General features: G+C 39.2%; 1 protein-coding gene across 1 annotated transcript in view; it reads left to right on the top strand.

The window, feature by feature from the left end:
• The window catches only part of LOC115620379 (hemicentin-1), a 170,012-nt gene extending 148,822 nt beyond the window's left edge, over positions 1 to 21,190 (top strand). The window contains exons 9-13 of the mRNA XM_030513586.1: positions 1,501 to 1,730; positions 5,130 to 5,516; positions 6,473 to 6,531; positions 17,815 to 17,859; positions 18,872 to 21,190. Of these exons, the coding sequence (XP_030369446.1) occupies positions 1,501 to 1,730; positions 5,130 to 5,516; positions 6,473 to 6,531; positions 17,815 to 17,859; positions 18,872 to 18,990 (840 nt within the window). The 3' untranslated portion in view covers positions 18,991 to 21,190. The remainder of the gene's footprint in view (positions 1 to 1,500; positions 1,731 to 5,129; positions 5,517 to 6,472; positions 6,532 to 17,814; positions 17,860 to 18,871) is intronic.
• The last annotated feature ends 392 nt before the right edge of the window (positions 21,191 to 21,582 follow it).

The raw sequence follows: 21,582 nt of genomic DNA, 5'->3' as shown, positions 1-21,582 counted from the left end.
GGAAGAAATAACGGAAGCTATCGAGGTTCGACTGTATATATATATATATATACGAAAACATATATAGTGTATGTGTATGTTCGGGACCACTCCCGAAACGAGGAATAATTTTTTCATTTATTTGTTTTAATATTTTTTCTGCATGTGTTTGGTCTGTAGTTGCTGCTGATGTTAGTTGTTGGATTCGTTATTATTCCTCTATTGTTATTGTTGCTGTTGTTGTTGTTGTTGCTGGTGCTGCTGCTGCTGTCGTTCTCGCTTAGATATTTGTATGTGCGTCATGCGTTGTGCACCTGCTGGTGTAGATTTGAGCGGGGCTGCTAATTCGTGCGTTCATTCCCGTTACTCTGCCTGTCTGTTTGCCTGTCTCTCTATCCCTTTCTCTCTGTTTTCTGCTTGCCTCTCTCGCAATGTCAAAATGTCGACGGCCATATGAGCAGCAGTGGCAGAGAGGGCACATGAGAATCCCGGAGACTGCAGCGTTGGCACATTTTCAAAGCTGTCTGCGTGTGACTAACGCTCCGATTCATTTCCAAAACACGCACAGCCGCCTGTCAGCGTCGCACATAGTTAGGCAGTCAACCGTGTGCCTGTTGTTGCCCGTTTTATTTAGTTGTAGTTGTAGTTGTTGCTTCTATTTACTCACTTGACATTCCAAATATGCTATTGTAGTATTTGCCAGTTATGAACTAGAGACAAAAATGGGAGGAAAAATTATATACATACATACTTAAATATAGAAAAGTTACCGATAGACTGACTGAGCAAGTATGTTGACAAAATCAAATCTCAAAAACAATAAATGTGTGTTAAAATTAATGTGAAAGCCCCGTACGAATAGAACAGATATTTATTTTTATTTTTTAGAGATTAGTTGGAGCCACTCCTTTTCCTTGCAGATACAGTTTATAAAATGATTGCATTATAGTAGTTAAGAGTTTAAGGCTAAGAATTAATGAAACGGAGCTATTTCCATGATATGTATGTATACAAGTAATTGCTTTAACTTTGGGAAGGTACTTTTTATTTTATAATTTTAGAAACATAATTAACCATATTTTTATAAAACTCTTACTTTAATTACATCTACAAGTACATACATATACGCGAACTTATCAAGAACAAAAATAGTTTATGCATTTAAAATGCAAGAGGAAGTGTCTAAATACTTATACCGCCCAGTGTAAGGCTATTTTCGTTTCAATTGCTGCAATTATTGTTAACATGACAACTAAAATCAATGCGCACGCACATACGAGTAGAGCGCCTTCGTTCCGAACGTCGTTTTCAATTTGAACAGAAATTACGGCTAATTGCCAAGAAAGTGACAGCTACATGTTGTAAGTGGGGCGCAGAAGCGCCTGACCACAAATCGTCTTCACTTTGGCCGTGTTACCAACAATCAAGCTCCCATCTCGACTCTCCACTGACAGACTTGTTAGAGTTAGTTGGATCGTACTTTTGCCGACTTGAATTGACCAAGTTTTCAATTATTTACAGGTAATTTGGTTCAAAGACACCATGCAATTGGATACCACCGAGCGCCACATCATGGAGAATCGCGGCTCACGACACACGCTGATTATACGCAAAGTGCATCCACAAGACTTTGGCAACTATTCCTGCGTGGCCGAGAATCAACTTGGCAAGTCACGGAAAACTTTGCAGCTGAGCGGAAAACCGAATGTTGCCGTTTTTAATTCACCGCCAATCAGTCAATACAAGGACAGGTAAGTGGGATGGTTAGCGGGGTATCGAGTGGCAGTTGTTCTTCTTATTGTTGTTGCTGTCGTGTACGTGCAGAAGTTGAGCTGGCCAGCGATCATGCTCGAGACAATTGGCCGTGTGCTTGACTTGGCCAAGTATCTGGGCTTAATTAGGGCTGCTTTTTATAAGCTTTCAGCTCAGTTCTATAAACTTTGTAGAGGCTATTGCAGCTGGATATTGCTTTAAAATCAAGCAAAGTATAAATAGAAATATAAGTAGAATTTACAACTCTACAAATGTACACACTAAACATATTGTACATTTGTTCGTATATTTGAGCCAGCTTTATTAGATTAATTTCATTGAATGACACACAGTCTGAGGGACCAGTCAGTCAGTCAGTCAGTCATTCAGTGGAACACTCTCTGAGGCCGCATAGCGCTGCGTATATGTAACAAATAAAACTTTTAATTGGATTAGCTGTCATCAGACGCACGCACACACAAGCGCACTCCGAATGACAAACAAGCGCACATATCAACGTTTGTCAAACCCAAACTCTTACACACTTACACACCACACACACACACGCACACACATGACATAGAACACACCCACAGACGCATTCAATATAGAGATAGCTTTACACTCATTTTTGCCTTGGCAAATTGGAAGTGAGTGGCATTGGCACCTTTCAATAATTCTACTTGAATTAAATCCAATAACCGAGCGTGTGCGCAGAACATGAAAATGAAATAAAATTTCTGCCATTTGTAAAATGTGCAAAATTGAAAATGGGAAAAGTCAAAAGCAGTGTCGAGCAAATATTCCTCACAAAGAGCCATTATAATTTGTTCAGAGGGAGAGTTAAAACGGCACGCCACATCGCGCATACGCCCCGTCTAACTAACAACTGTAAAACTAACTAACCAAGCGAAACAAGCAGACCCATCATCAACAACAACAACAATAGTAACATCCACTACAATAACAACCACTACTAGAATTACACCGACACTGACGACGTTGTCAACTTTTGGCCATTTGTTTCATCACGAGCGTGTCGCTTGGAGCCTTGGCTCGCCGATTTCATTTGTGCGAGCGGAAACCGCTGCCGGCAATTAAGCGCCAAGCGACTGGCGCCAGACGTTAGCCATTTTCTCTCCACAATCCAAACACTGTACGCTCTGCTCTTCAATTGTCAATAATCATTTTTATAGCTTACTTTACTTTTATGCTGTATGCGAAAAGTTTTTTGATTGGTATTTTATGTTTTTAGTGGGTAACTGGGCCGCAAGTCGCAGCTCAAAGTCGAAGTTATTAGTACGCATGGCCGCAATAATCATACAAACACATATACACACTCAGAAAACAAACAAAATATAAGCAAGTACAGTAGGAATTCTTACGTCGAGACGAACAAGCCTAAAGATTTTTATATTTTGTTATTATTATAACAATGTTCACGAAGCTTGACTTCTCAAAGCTAGGTTAAAAACTGAAAGATTATTTTGTGACTGCTAGATTAATTAATAGATAAATCGATAAATCTGTCCTTTTTAAGAATTGTTAATGTTCCATAAATCGCATACAACAAATAACTTTCCTTAGCAATGCCATATTTAAAGTTGGTTAAAGAAAAAAGCACTAAAAAATGTTTAATTTACAACTAACTAAGTCTTAAGAGAACTGAGAAAGAATGATGGGGGCGAATTAGTATGGATATTTTTACTGAAAGCTATGTAAGAGATGAATATTATATAATACTATATCTATCTAGCAAAACATTCTCAATGATTGCAAGCTTTGTTAACGAACTATATTGATATACCTGACAGGTCTAACCCAATAATAAAATTTCTATCTATTGTGTAATAATATCTAATGCTAAACTTACTGCGCCTAATACATACGAGCGTACACATGTCGACGCATATGTTTCTTAGAACGCATTTTGCTTCCAGAACACTAGTTTTATCAGAATGGGAAAATCAGTCAGTAAAGTGAAGAATTTCCTAGAATACCTAACGGACTTCAGTGCATTTACGTTTAAAATATACTTTTGCCATGCAGGACTTAAGCAGCCTTGGTGTTGCCAACTGGCGACGGCAGATAATGCTGGCCAGGACTTCCAAGAAGACTAAAGTAGACTCCATGAAAACTTAACGCAAAGTAACTTGAATCAAAATTTCGCTAATTTAATAGAGAAATAGTTTTTGTAACAACTATAACTATAGTTAATGCTTTAAAACACTCGGCTTAAAATTCTTGCCTCTTCACTATGTTGCTGCCTACGAATTTGTACTGTGAATCCGCAGCAGTAGCCATTAAGGAATATGTACATACAAATATAACAATAACAGTGCTTAAACATTCTTATTAGTTGGCTTGTTTATGGTAAAGGCAAAGGCAAAGGCACCAACAAAGGCAGCGCTCTTTAGGCCATCGCTAGCACTGATTAGCATTCAAATTGTGTGCCGAGTTTATCGCAAAGCAATGAAGTTGTACAGTCAACAAAAAGTAGAGAAGGAGGCACTTCGGCGTCAGCCCATTCCCAGCAGTGGGCACGGTGGCGTATGAGTAACGCCTTGTAATTAGTTGTTTACTTGAATGTCAGGTCCGACCCCCTCACCCTGATGACAACCCACCCCAACGGAATAGTTTGCCAAATGCTGCTATAAATAAGTTCCTCGTGCTATCTGCTTTGATGTTAATGAGCTTGAATTCCAAAAGAGATGCCATTAACCGAAGTCTTAAAGGCTGTTGACTTTAAAGCAGCAACTAAGGGAGGCCAATGGCCGAAAATGCACTTTCCAACAATCAACACAAGCATACTCAGGCACACACACACACACATGATATCCCGAGAATATAGCTTTATTTACACTTAAGCTGAAGCTTCCCCTGCATTGGCTTTTCAGTTGAATGGACGCATTGTGCGCAAGCAGCAAGCACAACAAAAAGCCAATAACAAAAGCAAAATCTTGCATTATATTAAGGACAGCAACGTGCAACAGCAGCAACAGCAGCAGGAGCAGGAGCTCCAGCTCAAACAACAACAACAACAACAACTCTATAAAGGCATTGAGTTCATACGCAGTATCTTAACCTCAGCATTGTACGCGCGAACATCCTCATTGATTATGTTGTTTCTGTTGCTGTTGTTGTTGTTGTTCTTGTTGTTGCTGTCGTTGGCATTGTCCCAACGCTGCTCGCGTGCTAACATCAGCTGCAGTCCCCCAGCAACAGTGGTATACTGTATAAAATTTAACAATTACATATTGATTTGTCTGTCTTAAAATAAATCCGCACGCCAACTGTTGCGCAAGCGAAAAGTTTACCGCAAACAAGCATCTAACTTGCACTCCTCTTTCTCTCTGTCTCCTCCCCTATCATTCTATTCATCCGAATCTGTTGCGTAGATACAACATATCGTGGGCAGTGGACTCGCATTCACCCATCGAGGAGTATAAGTTGTCCTTCCGCAAGCTGCCGCAAGGACATGAGGTCGTTGACAATGCCATTGACTCGCAATCGTCGTCTTTGTCGTCCTCATCCTCCTCCTCATCGACCTCATCTCTGCAAATGTACGGCAGTGGCTTGCACAATCATCGCATTGGCAGTAACGGCGTCGGCGGCGGTTTGGTCAACTATGGCGGGTATGGAAACATCATGCACTGGGGTCGCAACGATTGGCGAGACGTTGTGCTCCCAGCCATGCCAGTCTCACATCACTACACACAAGGCATGAGCTACATGATACGGGGTCTGGATCCAGATCAGCATTACGAGGCCACCGTGCAATCCAGGTGAGTGTGCAGTGCCAAAATCTTTTTTATCTTTAGTAATTCTTTGCCACATCAGTAGAATAAAAAGAACCGCGTCATTTTAATTTGCATAACACGACTGGAAATGTTAAGCTAAAGGCGTCTAAATGTAATAATAGAGTATTATTTCAGATTAACTTGTGAAACATACTCTGTTAATCAGTTTACAGGAGAATCCAATTTAATGTATGGATTAGGGTCTGCTTGCTTGAGAACAACAAAATGGAACCGCATACAATAACTTAAACATTATAATTCCGGCCGTAGCTTAGCAACTGCAATCAAAAGAATTGTTGAAATTAGAGCGATTTATTTCAGTTTTATAAACAACAAACCAATAGAAAGTAATTATTTGTTAGATGGAAAAATTTGAAATTTTGCAAAAAGTTGCAAACACAAATTATTTTTCACTTTTCCATTAAAAGCCAGACTCCATAAAGTAGATATGGAATACAAGCATGAAAGCAGAAAAAATCCACAACTAAACTTAAAGTTTCCAAAGCAATTAAACATGTTTTATAATTCCCTACTTTGTTATTTTTTTATTGTTTATTTTTTTGATTCTAAACGCAGTCCTTGGTCCACACAGAAAACTAACTAAGATAAAATTCGATTCGGCTCTTTACCACTGTGCGTTGATTAGGAAATGCTAATTTTAAGGCAGCGGGGAAATTTAATTGTGCACGAGTATGTGTGATCCGAACAGCCAACTTGGCCATTTTGGCCATTATTATTGATAATACCATATACCATACAACTGCGGCGCAGCTCACCAGCTGTGCCTTTCACCTCCGGAGCTCATTAGCCAGCATTTGCATATTAATATCGGCTAATTTAGTTTTGAGCCTTGTGCTGCTGCACGTTAAATGTTAAATGAATCGAATAATAACCTCAACATGCACCTAAACCTGAATCTAAACTTTGCCTTTAATTTACAGAAATCGTTATGGCTGGAGCGATTTGACCAACAGTTTTGTCTTCTCAACATCATCGAATGGTGCGTATACGAATGCCATAAATATGCTTTTACATTTTAAGCCAGACATGTGACCAGCGTGTCCTGCATGTGCGTGTATGCAAGCATGCAAGTATGTATGTATGTGTGAGTGTGATGCGATGTGATATGGCGTAAGCTTTTAACGGCCATTATTTGTCGCGCCAAAAGGCAGTGAGACGCACGAAATGTTAAAGCGTTTGTAAAAATACAATACACACATACACACACTCATTCAAAGATCACACAAACACGCACACACACACACACACACACACATGCGTACACACAGGGAAACAGTCACATTTGCGCCTGGAGGCTATGCTACACTTTTTTTCAGCTGCCGCTTGCATGCATAATAATTTGGTATTAAGCGCGGCTTTTGCTGATAATCCACAAAAATCACAATGCAGCTGCTATACTCGTACGGAGCGACAGAGAATGCATAAAAATCGCGTTACACGCTGCCCGAAGAAAAATCTGCTGAAAATGTCACAATTTAAATGCATTAAAATATTACGTAACCAGCGATGCGCAATCGCAACTGCGTGCGTTTATTTGGCGTTGCGAAAATTGCAACAATAAATTTACAAAAGCACACACAGACACACACAAACACTCGAATGTGCAAGGAAAACGATATGCATGACAGTTATCCTGCAGTTTCATACAAGCACTCGCACACAAAGCCAAAGTTATATGCAATGCTGCACAAAAGCTGTCTGTTACTTGTAGTTTCGACTGTTAGTTGACAAACTCAAAGCTGTGACAAATGCAGACGCACAAACACACCCATGTCCACACCCACACCCACACGCACACTCACATAAAATACTCACACTGATTACTTTGATTTGTCGGAGGCTGCCATGCAGATTTTCACTAATTGCGTTCTACAGTCTACAGTTGGCGCAATTATTTTGACAAACACAAACGCACGCTATTTTGTGTTAGGCTCGTAATGTAAAACATATTTTCTTATACATCAGCTTGTGCTTTTCTTTTGACATCTGTTAATTAAATTTCTATACGAATATTCGGTCTTCTAATGCTGTTGTCCCACCAAAAAGTATTTCCAGTTGAGGCATAGGTTGCCAGACTCGCTTTTCCTCCGCTTTTGCTTTTAATTATATTTTATCTTTTATTATTTAGGTATTTTAATTTATTATATTCTTCTAATTTTAATTCTTTATTTTTTTATTGCTATTGACTACTCTCCGCTGTGAATGGCGGCATAGCTGGCCGTTTGGCAAATAAAATTCTCCCACCTAGTCGGATTCGTTATTAGATATTTTTATAATTTATATACATTTTCTAATGTATGGATTTTTTCTTACATCGACAGCTTTGTTTGTCGATTAAAACGTAGTAGTTGATGTTTTTAAATGCTATTGAATTCGCTTCAACTCCTTTATTCTCTATTGATTCCTTACACACTGAAACACCTAGCACCTGCCCGAAAGGGAAGTGCAATCAATTATGAGTTGGCACAGTACCCATGTTCATTTAAGGGGCGTTTTCTTGACTTTGCTACACGCATATAATGAGCGTGAAAATCAAATAAATATACACGCACGCACACACACACATGCACACTGCAACACACTAATGCACACATCTCACGCATTGCGCTAATTGGATGTACAGTGAAATGCAACACGCCCCGCAAGGACAACCGCAAGAACGACGACTACGACTTTCATTTCTTAAGAACGCATTCCGTCGCAAATAAACAAAGATGCCAGGCGTCGATTGTGCACTGAATGGGAAGTGGAGGAAGTGGGGAAGTGGAGGAATGGGGAAATGTGGAAATGTGTAGTGTCGGGGCAAGACTGCATGCAGTTGGCTAGGTAGGTAGATTTAAATGCGCAAACGAAAACCATTTATATGCAAAACTATTGTTGCATTGCATACAAAACGACTGCCGCAATGGCAGCGGGAACGGCAACGGCAGCAGCAGCAACAACAACAACAAAAACAACGATGGCAACCAGCGTCGCCAGCGTCTGCAACATAAAATGTTGCGCGCGGAAAAGCGATTTTCCATGCAAATGACGCATATTTGCTGGTGCGGTATCGCCCCCTCCGACCCTGTTGCTCACGCCGCACTGTGCGAGCGGAAATCGCGCGGCAGCGCCATCTTTTGACTGCCATGCGAAATGCATGCAAATGCAAATAGTCCACAGTTCAATGTGCAATGTCTGTTGGAGCGTTTGCAGCCGATGCAGCCGGTGTCGGTGCCGGTGCCAGTGCCAGTGCCAATGCCGTCGACTGGCAAACAAACGCATAAATACACAGCAACAATAACAACAACAACAAGAACAACACAACAATGGCAAACAGTGCTGGCAGTAAGAAATGCGCAATAAACACGCGCACACAGACCCAGAGTACATGCACACTTATATGGCGTGTATATAAGAGAAGCACATACCGAGAGACAGGACAAAGCATTGCAGCAAAATTTAATAAAGCAAAACGTGCACGCCACACACGCGCTCAAAGAATGAGGCCCCATCAGCTTCAAGGAGCAGCAGCAGCAGCAGAAGAAAGAGCAGTGTCAGTGGCGATGGCAATGGCAGCATCTCTGGCCTAGAATAGCGAAATGTATCGATGTCACTTTTATGCAAGACGCGTTGCTTTTGACAGGCACAGGCACAGGCACTGGTGCGCCGGTTTCGACTTCAAAAACGATGCCTGCTGAGGAGCACAGGTGTACATGCCACTTCATTATGTGCGCCATTGAAAGGCATAGCAGACGCGCTCGTTGTACAGTCAAATCTGTCTAAATTGATAAACTGCTCTGATTGAATCAACTACAGCATGTTTCTTTTGACAATTAACGCGACGATAGTTTCACAAACTAGATCTTAGAATTGCTGTCACTGGCAAAACTACAAGAGTTCATTATCATTCCTTGATGAATTTTTTTGGCTCATTATTAATATACATTTTGCTGTATCTTTCAGTTAGACTTACTATTAACTGACAATTATTTTTAAATATAATTAAGGCAAGAGAGAGAATAAACACCCTATCCCTTATTTTCACTTCGATTAAGACAAGTAGAATAAAATAAAATAAAAACATCCATATTCCACCATCAAAAGAAACGTACAGCATTTGTATTGTTCCTTTTTCCATTTTATGAGCCAAAAATTAGGTCTTTCTTAATTGAGCTAACAATTGTTTGAATACATGGGCTCAATAGTTCCAACAGATCTTTAAGAAAAGTTTCCAGCTTGGCCATTAAAAAACTTCCATATTCCACCTTAATTTATCTGCATAAATCAAAAGAATCGTGTAACTGGAAACAAATTTATATTTTCAATTTTCCTATCTTATGATTGACCTTAATTGTCAGAACTGACAATTGTTAAAAGAAATGTTTTGATCAGAGATATACATAGGCTCATTAGTTTCAAAAGGCCACTAAGAAAAGGTTACAGCTTGCCATACCTTACCTTCCGTATTCCATTATATGTAATCGGTCTACATACTCTTAAATCAAAATAAACATACAACAATCACAAATTAGATATTTTACCGTTTTAAATTCGACCGCTCTTGATTGTAAGATCTAACAATTGCTATAAGAAATGCTTCCATCAGCGATATAGGCTCAATAGTTTGAAAGAATCATTTCTTAAAAGTTTATTAAAATATATAGAAGCTGAACATTTTAATCATTTCAATTATGTTTAGTTATTACTGTACTTTGTATAGTGGTTGCAGCTACCAACTGAGTTGCGTGCTTTGTGCTAATGAAAATTACTTCATTATATTTCCGAAACGTAAACAATTTACGCAATTAGTGGCCAGGTATGCAACGCGGGGCATACAGCACACTTTCTGCCAAGCGGCAACTAATGAACCTAGAGTGTCATAACTACAACGACGCGACGTCGACATGGAAGACGAGGATGATGCAGTAACAGCAACAACTGTGCTAGTCACAACTACTAGTACGAATAGTAGCAGTCGCACAATAACCGTAACCATAAAGGACAACAAGGAGCACACTCGACCAAACCGAAAGCGAGGACGACTGTGTCGCAGAAAAACGGACCGAGACACACTCACACATATTACCAGTTCATTTACCTGCGAAACGTGCATTGCAAGCAAGTAGGAATCTGGATAGATTGTACTTATATAGTGCATATACATATGTATGTATGTACAAGTACATACTTATACATAGAGGCCACGACAATAAAAGAAAATGCCAATTGAGTGTCGTCGCAGACAAAAACAAACAACAGTTCACATATGCACTTGAAACACTAGCTGCGGGCAGTCAGTACCAGTGGCAGTAGCAGTAGCAGTGGCAGCTGAAGCAACAGCGGCGGCAGTAAAGACGCAGTTATGGCCACAGATGCCACCACTCCTTGGCCGGCAGACGGTTGCAGAGAACGCCAGGCAAAGAGGCAGACAGTCAGACATATGCATGGGCAGTGCGAATATAAATGGCGGCTCTTGCGCTACATCAGACGGGCATATCGAAAATTATAGCCAAAAAGTTCATATTAAAGTTCTTAGCCTGGGAAAGAAATTAAAATTTTAGCTAATATGAGTTTTAATACAAAAAGAAAGTGCGAATTGGTTTCCATAACTTCCATGCGACTATAATATGTTCTCTGATATAATTATGATATTTCTATTATTATTCAATTTCTCTTTAATCTTTATTTAAGATCTGTCCTAGGTAGGGACAACTATTACATTTTATGATAAATTTGACAGTTTTCATTATTCAATTATTTTCTACAAACACATACAGCGACGACTGCTATTTTTCAATTAGATTACAACGGACTTTACACCACTATAGTGAACTATTTTCTTTTTCGTATGTTGAACTATAACTTTTCATTTTAATTGGTCAACATCAGGGCTTCTCCTACTTGCTGACATTAAGAATAAGTAAGTGTCTTATACTCTCAATAGAATGAGACAATTTTCGCCTTTTTTACTTCTTAATTAACAGTATAATTATTTTTTCTGCTAAACGTTTTACACATCATGTCAAATCAGATTCCAACTTCTCCTCTCACTCACTACAAGATTTGGCCAATCCTGTGATAAGACCGCCAAGCAAGGCACAGAAAATCATTGCGGTAATGAAAGTTTGAGTCGCCACTGAGGGCATCTCAGCTTCGATTTGTTGAGACCACGTGCATCGTAGTTAGCGTTCAACACGCCCTTTAAGTGCATTTTATTTTTACGACTTTTTTAATATCGTATATTTGTCGCTCCCTGCTCGCTACTGTCGTTACTGTTGTTGTTATTGCCATCGTTGTCATTGTCGTTGCCATTTTGGTGCGTAGCGGACATTCAGGGAAGAGAGTCAACTAAGGTATGCAACTACTATTCACGTCCTACATACATACATACATACATACATATACAAGTAGTACATATGTCCGTAGCTGACGGCAGGCGCACGTTCTGACAACACACATACTTGTACACACATACGGATATATAAGTAGTATACTCGTGGACATAAAAAATAATGCATTTTGTGCACGCGAAAATATACTTGACATAAAGCAAAAAAAAGAAGTTAAATAAAATTACAACATAAAATGAAGCGACGAGTGTGTGGCCAAGAAAACGTAAGCAGGAGGACAAACAAAAAATAATAAGAAATAAGAAGTTGAGGGAAAAAGAAACCAAACGAATTCCATAAGCAGCTAGAGATGGCGAAGAAATATCAGGAAAATGAAAGACTCGTTGAAACTTGCGTAAAACTTGCTGAAAGTGCCAACTGAGGACCACAACAACAGCAACAACAACAACATGAACGCGACGCATTCAAACGATGACAAAGTGGACCCTTTGCTGCAATGCCCCTTAGAGCCACTGCAGTTGACGCTGACGTCGACGCCGCTGCCGACGCTGGTGAAACTGCCGCCAGCATTCAGCGTCTGCCTGGAACAAACTTTCAATTTACTCATGCTCGTGTCCTCTTGCCCCACGCATGGCCAACACATTGCCCGCTCCTTCCGTGTCCTGCTCCATGCGTTTGATGCTTTTGTGTAGCCGCTGGGAATACTTTGGCAAAGGCCCTGCCCCGGCCCAGCCCCACCACCACCACTGCTAACTGCAGTCGTCGTCTACGTTGTCGTTCTCGACGCTTTTCTTTGTTGTTGCCTATCTTCCATTTTTTTGTAAATTTTTTTTTTTTTTTTTGCTCCATCTCGTGCATGTAAGTTGCAAAGTTTGCCAGCACACAGAAAAAGCGAAGCAGAAGAAGCAGAAGTGGTGGAAAGAAGAAAGTTGCAGCAATACTATACACAAGTATATGGGAACCGACCTCCTCAAGTTTTCTAGTGGCTGTGGCATAATAAGCAATCGCAAAAATAGCACGGTGCGCACTCTCCAGACTTGTAACATGAATTCGCAACGTGAATATTATGTTTATGTACAAAGTGCGGGCCAGGGTGAACCACAATTGACACAGCGACGACTGGCTGCTGCTTTGTCCTCCCTCTCCTCACAACTGGCAACTGGAACTACTCGAAAAAACATTCAAAAACCTACATGGATAGCTACTACTAGTATATATTTTTTTATTATTTCATTTGTCAGCTTACAGCACGACCGCGCCCTTTAAGCCGCTTTAACCGAACGCGTCCAAAACCACGACCTCAAGCTAACAAATTTATGTTTGTTTAGGATGCACAAACAACATTCGCACACACACACACACACACACACACGCACGCACACATGCAACAAGGGCAACAGCGAGCCTACAATACGCAACAATGTATGCGAAATCCGTATTTACTATAGAAAAATCTACGCCGCATGCAGCGTTCAACATTCAGTGGCAGCACAATAGAAACAACAACAACAACAACGCCAGAAGTTGCGTTGTCCATTTTTCGACAGTTGAGTGATACGTGCGCCGCACGGCCGACCCGTTGAAAATTTGTTACCCAAACGTAGCGAAAAACTTCAAATACGCGCTGAGCCGCCGCCATCGCGTTAGTCGATCCATGCGGACATCCGAAGGGTGAACATACACACACACACACAAACACATAACTACTCCCTGTCAGGACTCTGACGTGCTTGTTGTTAATATTGTTGTTGTTGGTTTTTGCTGCTGTCGCTGTTGCTACTTTTGCCGGCAGCAAAGCGCAAATTTTCCGCGCGTCGCAACTCGTTTGGAGCTAAAGTTGAAGCCAAAGCCGTGAATGCAAATGGCAGTAACGACCAGGAATAACAAACTGGAGAAAAGATAAAAGAGAACAAAAATGCTTGAACAATTTGCGCTAAAAATCGGATTGCGCTGATGCAACTAGGCAGACGCACACACATACACACATACACACACACACACACACACACACAGGCAAAGCTACTAATCTCCTTATATAGGTATATATAGTATACCAATTCTGACCAATTCCCTAAACAGTGCTCACTATACATGCAGAAAGAAGATAAAATGAATTTTAACGCGTTAAGAAAATATCTTCGCTTGCGTCGAAGTTATATACCCTTCATTGTGCTTTAGAATAAAAATATTATATTTCTTGCTTCCTTCTAAAAGAAGGTAGAAACATTACACGCCAAGGTCATATAATATTCGAAATATAAGTTCAACGGCTTAGCACCGATTTCCAGGCACATGAGGAGGGTATTTTCAGGAGGGTTCATTCTCCATAACTCATCTCTGATCTCAAAAACTAATTAACACTTCATTTGGGGAATATGCTTTTTAGAGAATGACCAACAAATACGATAATTCCAAAAAAAAACTTATTGTAATATAGGTTTAATTTTTGGGCCTTGAATTTTTAAAATTCTGTAAGACTGTGTATTTCTTGACATCACATCGATTTATATTTCGGTCTTCGACAAACCGAATCAAATGACTGAAATCCACAGATTTCCTGAATATATACAGAAAAGGCGCTTTGTCGAACTAGTGAATAAAAATCGTTGCATATTTTTGAGAGCTAGCGATGGTCATTTCGAAGATGAATAAATCCACTGCTATTTGAAAAGAAAATACGTATTGGCTTCTCCCCTCAACAGGATTTGTTGCACACATTCAGTTGATCGTCGGTGTATATGTATGTACATATGTAGTATGTGCATGGCTATATGTAGGTATACAGGTATATTTGATTGTTTGCTTTGGTTACTTGCGCATTCGCATTTGTCGCACGGCACCGCAATGCTATTATGTGAAAGCGTGTTTTGCTGCCTGTCTAGCATCAACGCGAGGCAGGTGCTGAAAGCTACGTGCACTGCAACCACCCACTCACCCACTATCCACACACAAACACACACACACACACTCGTTTTTAGTGCCAGCTCTGCCGGCTACAACCGTTTGCTTATTTAGCGGCGCAAACGAGAAATCAGAAGTGACGTTTTGGTTTTGTGCCACAAACCGCAAGCAATAAAAGACACAACGACAACCGATGCGTTAGCGACCGCGGTGGTGGTGACGACCATTGGCAACATTAGCCGCTGCATAGTCGCGCCATGTCCCGTCCATGTCCATGTCCATATCCATGCGCCTGTCTATATGCATGTCTATTTTCATTACAAAATCGTTGACATTGTCGCGATGTTGTTGCCATTAGGCGGGTGTGCGTGAGCGTGTTTTTGTTTGGACATTCGGTGGCGCCGCAACTGGCAATTTGCTTTTATTTTATGTTGACAGTTGGAGAATTTATATGGTAATGCTTGGACGCTCATTTTTCTACGGCGACTTTAGACATGGCCTCTTAAATAAATTGAAAGATGCAGTTGATCGAGTGTTGAGTAACGGAATTTTTAATTTAAACCTGTCATGTTTGGTAACAGCAACACAGATGCCTCAATAGATAAGCTGTCACACATGCGGTTGCCACACCCTCCTGCCCCCTGCCTGCTGCCACTGCCGCTGCCCACGCAACTTGCAACATGTCCGACGACCGCTCACATTCATGTCTATTAAAAGTGTCAGCGATGACTTGAACATGTGCGGCAAAGTAAAATGAGAACGGCAAGTGCCAGCGGGTGGCGGCAAACTAAGATGTCATTGCCTGATGCTGCTGTCCAAAATGTAGTCGAGCACACGGCGACCGTTTTTCTTTCCCAATGCAGTGGCACCTGACTAGAGCGATTCACATATAGCAATGATTTCAAATTGAAAGTTATTACAATTCCATGATTAAAACTATTTCCGTTTCATTTCATTTCATAGTTTTATGGTAGCATTGTTGATAAGCAATGAAAATAATAAAAGTAAAGTCAGCGTATGTAAGATACATATGGAGGCCAACTCAAGCTAACCTATTGCAATGTCTAAAACCTCATACTCCTCTGACAGTTTTTCTGTTGTACAATGTTGCCATTCACAGTAAATTCATGTTTGAGCATCAGCTGCTTAAGACGCATTCAATTAGTGTGTACACATCAGCCCACAAATTAATTAAATAATACCAAAAACGCGTTTGTTTTATATTTCTGATGCGATTATAACATTGTTTTTAATTTTAGAAAAGTGTTCGATTAAATGCGACTGATAGCTACATAAATTATCATTTGAGTTACATACATATTTATCTCTACTATTTACCAATGAGGGTAACTCCAATTGGAATCTGATAATAATCAGCTAATTTTTCAACATTTTAAATGTCAATCTGTCATGTTGAGACTAATCTAAAGCCCACTCCGCAGCCCACAAAAAATATCAACATTTTTGTTGCTCTTATTATATCATTATACCCTGTACCCAAAGGATAAAAGGGTATACTAGTTTTTATTTTATTTGGTTCCCTCATTTAACTCACAGGATAAAGAGAAAATATCTTTCAGATCTAAGTACATTAAATCAGTTTAAATAATGATGTTCAATCATTAGCAAGAGAACTGAGGATGGCCCAAAAAAGTGTTATTCCGACAAGTTTTAGATTTCTCAAATATAGTTGCCACTTTCCGATATATTTCTAGTAAAATTTGACTTATTAAATGCAAAAGAAAATTATATTCTCTAATTAATATTACAGGCCAAACTATCCTTTCTTGTAAAAATCGAGTAGATGTTTGATTTACATATATGTACATATTGAGATAAAACTCCCACATTGGTAAAAGCTATCTTGCTTTTAAAACGCATTCTTTGTCACGCTCTTCTTTAAATAGTTTCCACTGTAGCTGCCGCTGCAGGCGAGCAGAAGCGGATGTTGCTGCTACTTCGGCTTCCACTTCAGGTTCCACTTCTGCTGCTTGGAGCGCGGAGCAGCAACAGCAAGCTCGTGCATGAGATTTGTGTGTATTAGATAATGTCGAACTTGCGCTAGACACACAATGAGTGTGTTTGTTTGGCTGTGTGGTTGTGAGTTTGATGGCGCAGGGCGGCATAAAAAATGTATACGTTGGAGAGCAACAGCAGCCAGTGACGTTTCATCGACAGCTGCCATGTTGTATGTAAGAGTTTTGCAATAAACACACTGGCAGGCAGGCAGGCGGACAGGCACACGAACAGATTGGCAGATGGACAGTAGGATAGCTTGATGGCCATTGAAGCGTCAGACACCTTGGCGTTTCATTAAAAAAAAAAAAAAAGGAAAAATAGACCCACGACGTTGCCTTGACTATCTGCAAGATCGAGCGCGCACCTGCCTGGCCATTTAACTATATTTGAGCAGACCACTCACCCCTCATCAGGCAGGCCGCACACAACTTTGTCATTTCTTTTGCTTACGCTCGGCTTACTTGGGTAGACAGACAGACGGCCGGCCTTCCACGTTGATGCTCGCCATGATGCTCGCCATGATGCCTGCCATGACGCATTCAATGTGAAACGGCGAAATGCACATTTGTCATTATTGACAGATGTCGCACGTTTGCCATTTTAATTGGCGGCTTAAATGAAATGAGCTGCATGCTGCCTGCCGCCTGCCGCCTGACCTGCCTTGACCGATCTCCCATCCGGTTGACTGGCCCCCTGGACCGTGAGCATGCGGGGAGCATTCATTGAAGCGGCCAAAGTAAATTGCTCTGATTGCGCATTGCAGTTTAAGCGTTAATGATTTATTTACGCGAACGAATTTGATTTAAATGTCAACTATCGAGGCTTAAGCTTGAAACAACACGCAGCGTTTTAAATTTTCAGTACATCTCAGCACAGGCACCGTCACCGGCACCACTAGAATAAATACTATACACATATATCCCTAGAAACTATTGCATAACTATCTTTCCCAAATTTTCACACAATATTTTCAACAAAATTTCCAACAAATGCTCCTATGTTAATTGCAGATGGACATGTCGATCTGTCAACATATTTAAATCATGGTTTGTCAGGTTAGTTTTGTGCTTCTCCCTCTCTCTCTCTCTCTCTCTCTTTATCTCTTTTATTCTTTCTCTACCGCTCTTTCTCTACTGCTCTCTTAAGCTAAGATCAGACAGCCGAATAATTGCATGCATATATTTACAATTCTACAAATATGCAAATATTTTCTGTAGCTAAAGTTTATGGTTGCTTTGTAAACGAAATGAATAAGGTTGCAAAGAATTTGCCTGTCTGACCGTAGCTTTCTTCTTCACTTCTCTCTGCTCTGCATGTTTATTTCTCTTTCCCATTTTGCATGTCATCTACTTTTTATACTCGTGCATTGTACTCGTACCTACATAAAACTCGATATTTGTGCTTAGCTCACAATTTGCGCAAAAGAAATAAAAATAAATGTGAATTTGCTGCGATATGTTGTGTGTTGTCTCAACACATGTGTGTGTGTGTGTGTGTGTGTGTGTGTGTGTGTGCGTGTGCGTGTGTGAGTTTACCAACAGTTTTGCATAGCATTTTGCGAATTTATTTTTATTTCGTTTCTGTTGCTATTGCTGTTGCTGTTGCTGTTCGATCAATAAAAACAGCAACACCGTTTTAAAAGGACAACACGCGTAGTCTGCTTAGCCGCTGCACTGCATTCGAATGCAGCTCGTTCGGTCTGCCTCTCCAAACAGACACACATACACTATATTTATATTGTGTACTATATGTGTGCTTTGTGTGGCTCTATCTGTATGTGTTTTAATAGCCGGCAGCTGGATTTCAATCTGTTCAACTTGCATGACCAAGCAATTTGTTTTATGGCTGGTTTGACGCTCCAGCTAAATGAATATTGATATACCATATGCCATCAATACGTATACTCTATACATACTATATGTCTAACGACCCACAACGCATCTACACATACCATATTTATTCAAATTTATCAACATTGCGTACTATTTGTGGTCTATGAGAAAAGAATTGCATCAAAACGAATCTTAATCTTTCTTCGTCTCTCTTTCTCTATATTTCTCCGCCCAGATAACGAGATGCGTGATTTGAGCGTCACCTTTTATGGCGGGGGCGCCAAGAACAAGCAGCAACTGAGCCTCATAGCATTAAGTACCGTTACGCTCGCACTTAGCCTAACCATGACTTAAGTCCTAAGATTTAAGCTCACTTGCCGGCTGTAAGTTACGAATATCACCGCCAATAGCATTAAAAGCGCATCGTGTTTTTATTAGACTTTTGTTTTTCAAACAAGTAAGTATGCCGTCGAGGAGCGCAGCAAGGACAACTCTAGTCGTAAACTTAGCTTAAGACAGTAAACTGTGTGTGTAAATTATAAAAGGAAAACGAAATAGCGACTTTCTTATTAAATAATACATTTAACTTCATTCTCAAATTTCTAAAACACCAAAACCAATTCAAATCCACCACCAATTCCCCCCACAAACATTAAACGCCAACATTATCGAGCCCAGAAATGATAAAGAAAACGGAACCATTTATGTAACAATCAATGTACGAGCAAATTAAATTGTTCAACTAGGACCCATTTATATACATACATACATACAAACATACATACGTACGTACGAACAAACATACATTTCAGCACTCAAACTCAAGTGTAAATAGATTTTACTGCATACGAGTACTCGTACTTTTAGGATAAAATGCACCAAAGAAAAACATTTGCGAACTACGAGTATAAAAGATTTGAGGAATGAAAGAAAATGGAAACCTAGCCAAGTAATCGATAAATAATTAAATAAATAAATAATGGAAAATGCTTCAGTGTACGTGTATGTCCGAGTGCATATGTTAATTGTAGTATTATGCCAGTAGCTAATATAATTTACATTTAAAACAAAAACGAAAACGAAACATCAAACAGTTTTATTCAAAATATTTTAGTCCAATACTTAAGAGCAAAAACAAAAACAGAAACAAACCGAAAAATAAGCATACATAGAACAGAAACAAAAACCAATTTGTGTCATTTTCAAAAAGAGGCAACAACAACAACAACAAGAAAAACAGAACAACAAGTATTTGGAAGCTTAAAGCAAGCCACATTTTTCTAGCTTATGCGATTTTTTACATATACATATAAATATACATATATGTACGTGTATGTATGTGTCTGTATGTACGAATTATAAGTAGCATAATTAACAGCATAGAAATAAAGCGAAATGAATATACAATTATTGCGGCCAGCTTTGATTTGCATATGTAAATTAACACACACTCACACACAGACACACACATTTAATAACTTCCATACGCATTTTGAATTACAACTAAGGAGCAAGTGTAAATAAGTGAAAGGGGCGTGCGAATCCATTAGTCAGTTTTCAACAGCCTGCATTGAAAACAATCGGCAACTGAATGGGTGGAACGAACGATGGTACATGGCACTTAATTTTAATGTATGATTAGTCAGGGTGTGGCCACGATTGTTTCCTTTGTAAATACATTGCACTTCAAGATTTTTAAGCCTACCTATAATAAGATCGGTTAATGGGTCGCTAAAGACATAAGCACAGTTTTCTACAAATGCGTTTTGGCAAGCAGCCGCATCTAAATCAGTTTGAGGCACCCTGTACTATTGTTTTTAGCTAACTGATGAAGCCAAGCGAAACTTAAATACATTTAAATAAACAAACACTAGCTAAAACAAACAAACAAACAATTTAAGCGCAAATCCAAGCGCATTAAATCTCAAATAAATTAATTGAAAAAAAAAAATGAAAAATTCGCATGGCAAGCATAACTGTATGGGAATAAAATATATGAACAATTTTCAAAATGATTTCAAAATAAATACACAATATAAGTACATACATACATGCATATAGCTTTTAGAGGATCTAATTAAAAAGGGGTTTGAAATGAAAAAGAGACAACAACAAAACAAAACAACCAATTGAGAAACACAATTTGAATATAATTACGATTATATGTGTAATTATTGCCAGAGGATGGTGGGCGGGCAGCAGAGCAAAGGGTGAGTTTAATTAAATTAAATTAAATTAGTGAAACATAAATATGTACTTGTATGTAATAAGTGTGTATTGCTACAAAAATTATTATACATACATGACATTGGCACAAAAGGCCAACAGCAACAAAAGCACCATCAACAACAAGCGACAGCAATGTTATGCTTTTAACATTTAAATACAACAACAAAAAATCATTTCGATTCCTCTTGTTAGGGCTTGCTGGGCCCGCTCCATTAACGATAATTTAGCGAAATTAGCATCTACTATATAAATACAATATATAAACATATTGTAGAAATGCAGATATACATGTGTAATTAAACATTTAGTTATGTGTTTAGTTAATATTAACAACCGAAAAAAACTCAAAAACTTATATACAATTTGTGTACAATTCCCAATTTAGTTTAAAACAGCAGCTAAGCCGAAAAAAAACAAAAAAAAATCTCTAATGAACATTTTATGTATTGAATGTATATGTGACTAGAAACGTATGTGTATGTATATTTGATTATTTTGTAAAATTTTTCGAAAACTATAAATAAAGTATATATATATATAAATATATATTAAAATATAAATGTAATTTTTAACACAATCGGACTTACTTGCAAAGGTGGCGAATATAAAGAAAGATCGATGTCAATAACAATTTGTCTACAAAAAAAAAGGAACTTGGCATTTATTTCTCTGCTGTGGCCCATGAATATAATTTTTGACCGGTTTAGTCAGCAGCTT

This window comes from Scaptodrosophila lebanonensis, unplaced genomic scaffold (genome assembly GCF_003285725.1).
Source record: "Scaptodrosophila lebanonensis strain 11010-0011.00,11010-0021.00 unplaced genomic scaffold, SlebRS2 tig00000024-arrow-pilon, whole genome shotgun sequence".
Taxonomy (NCBI): Eukaryota; Metazoa; Arthropoda; class Insecta; order Diptera; family Drosophilidae; genus Scaptodrosophila; species Scaptodrosophila lebanonensis.
Note: the sequence above shows the minus strand (reverse complement) of the source record. Positions and strands in the feature narration are given on the sequence as shown.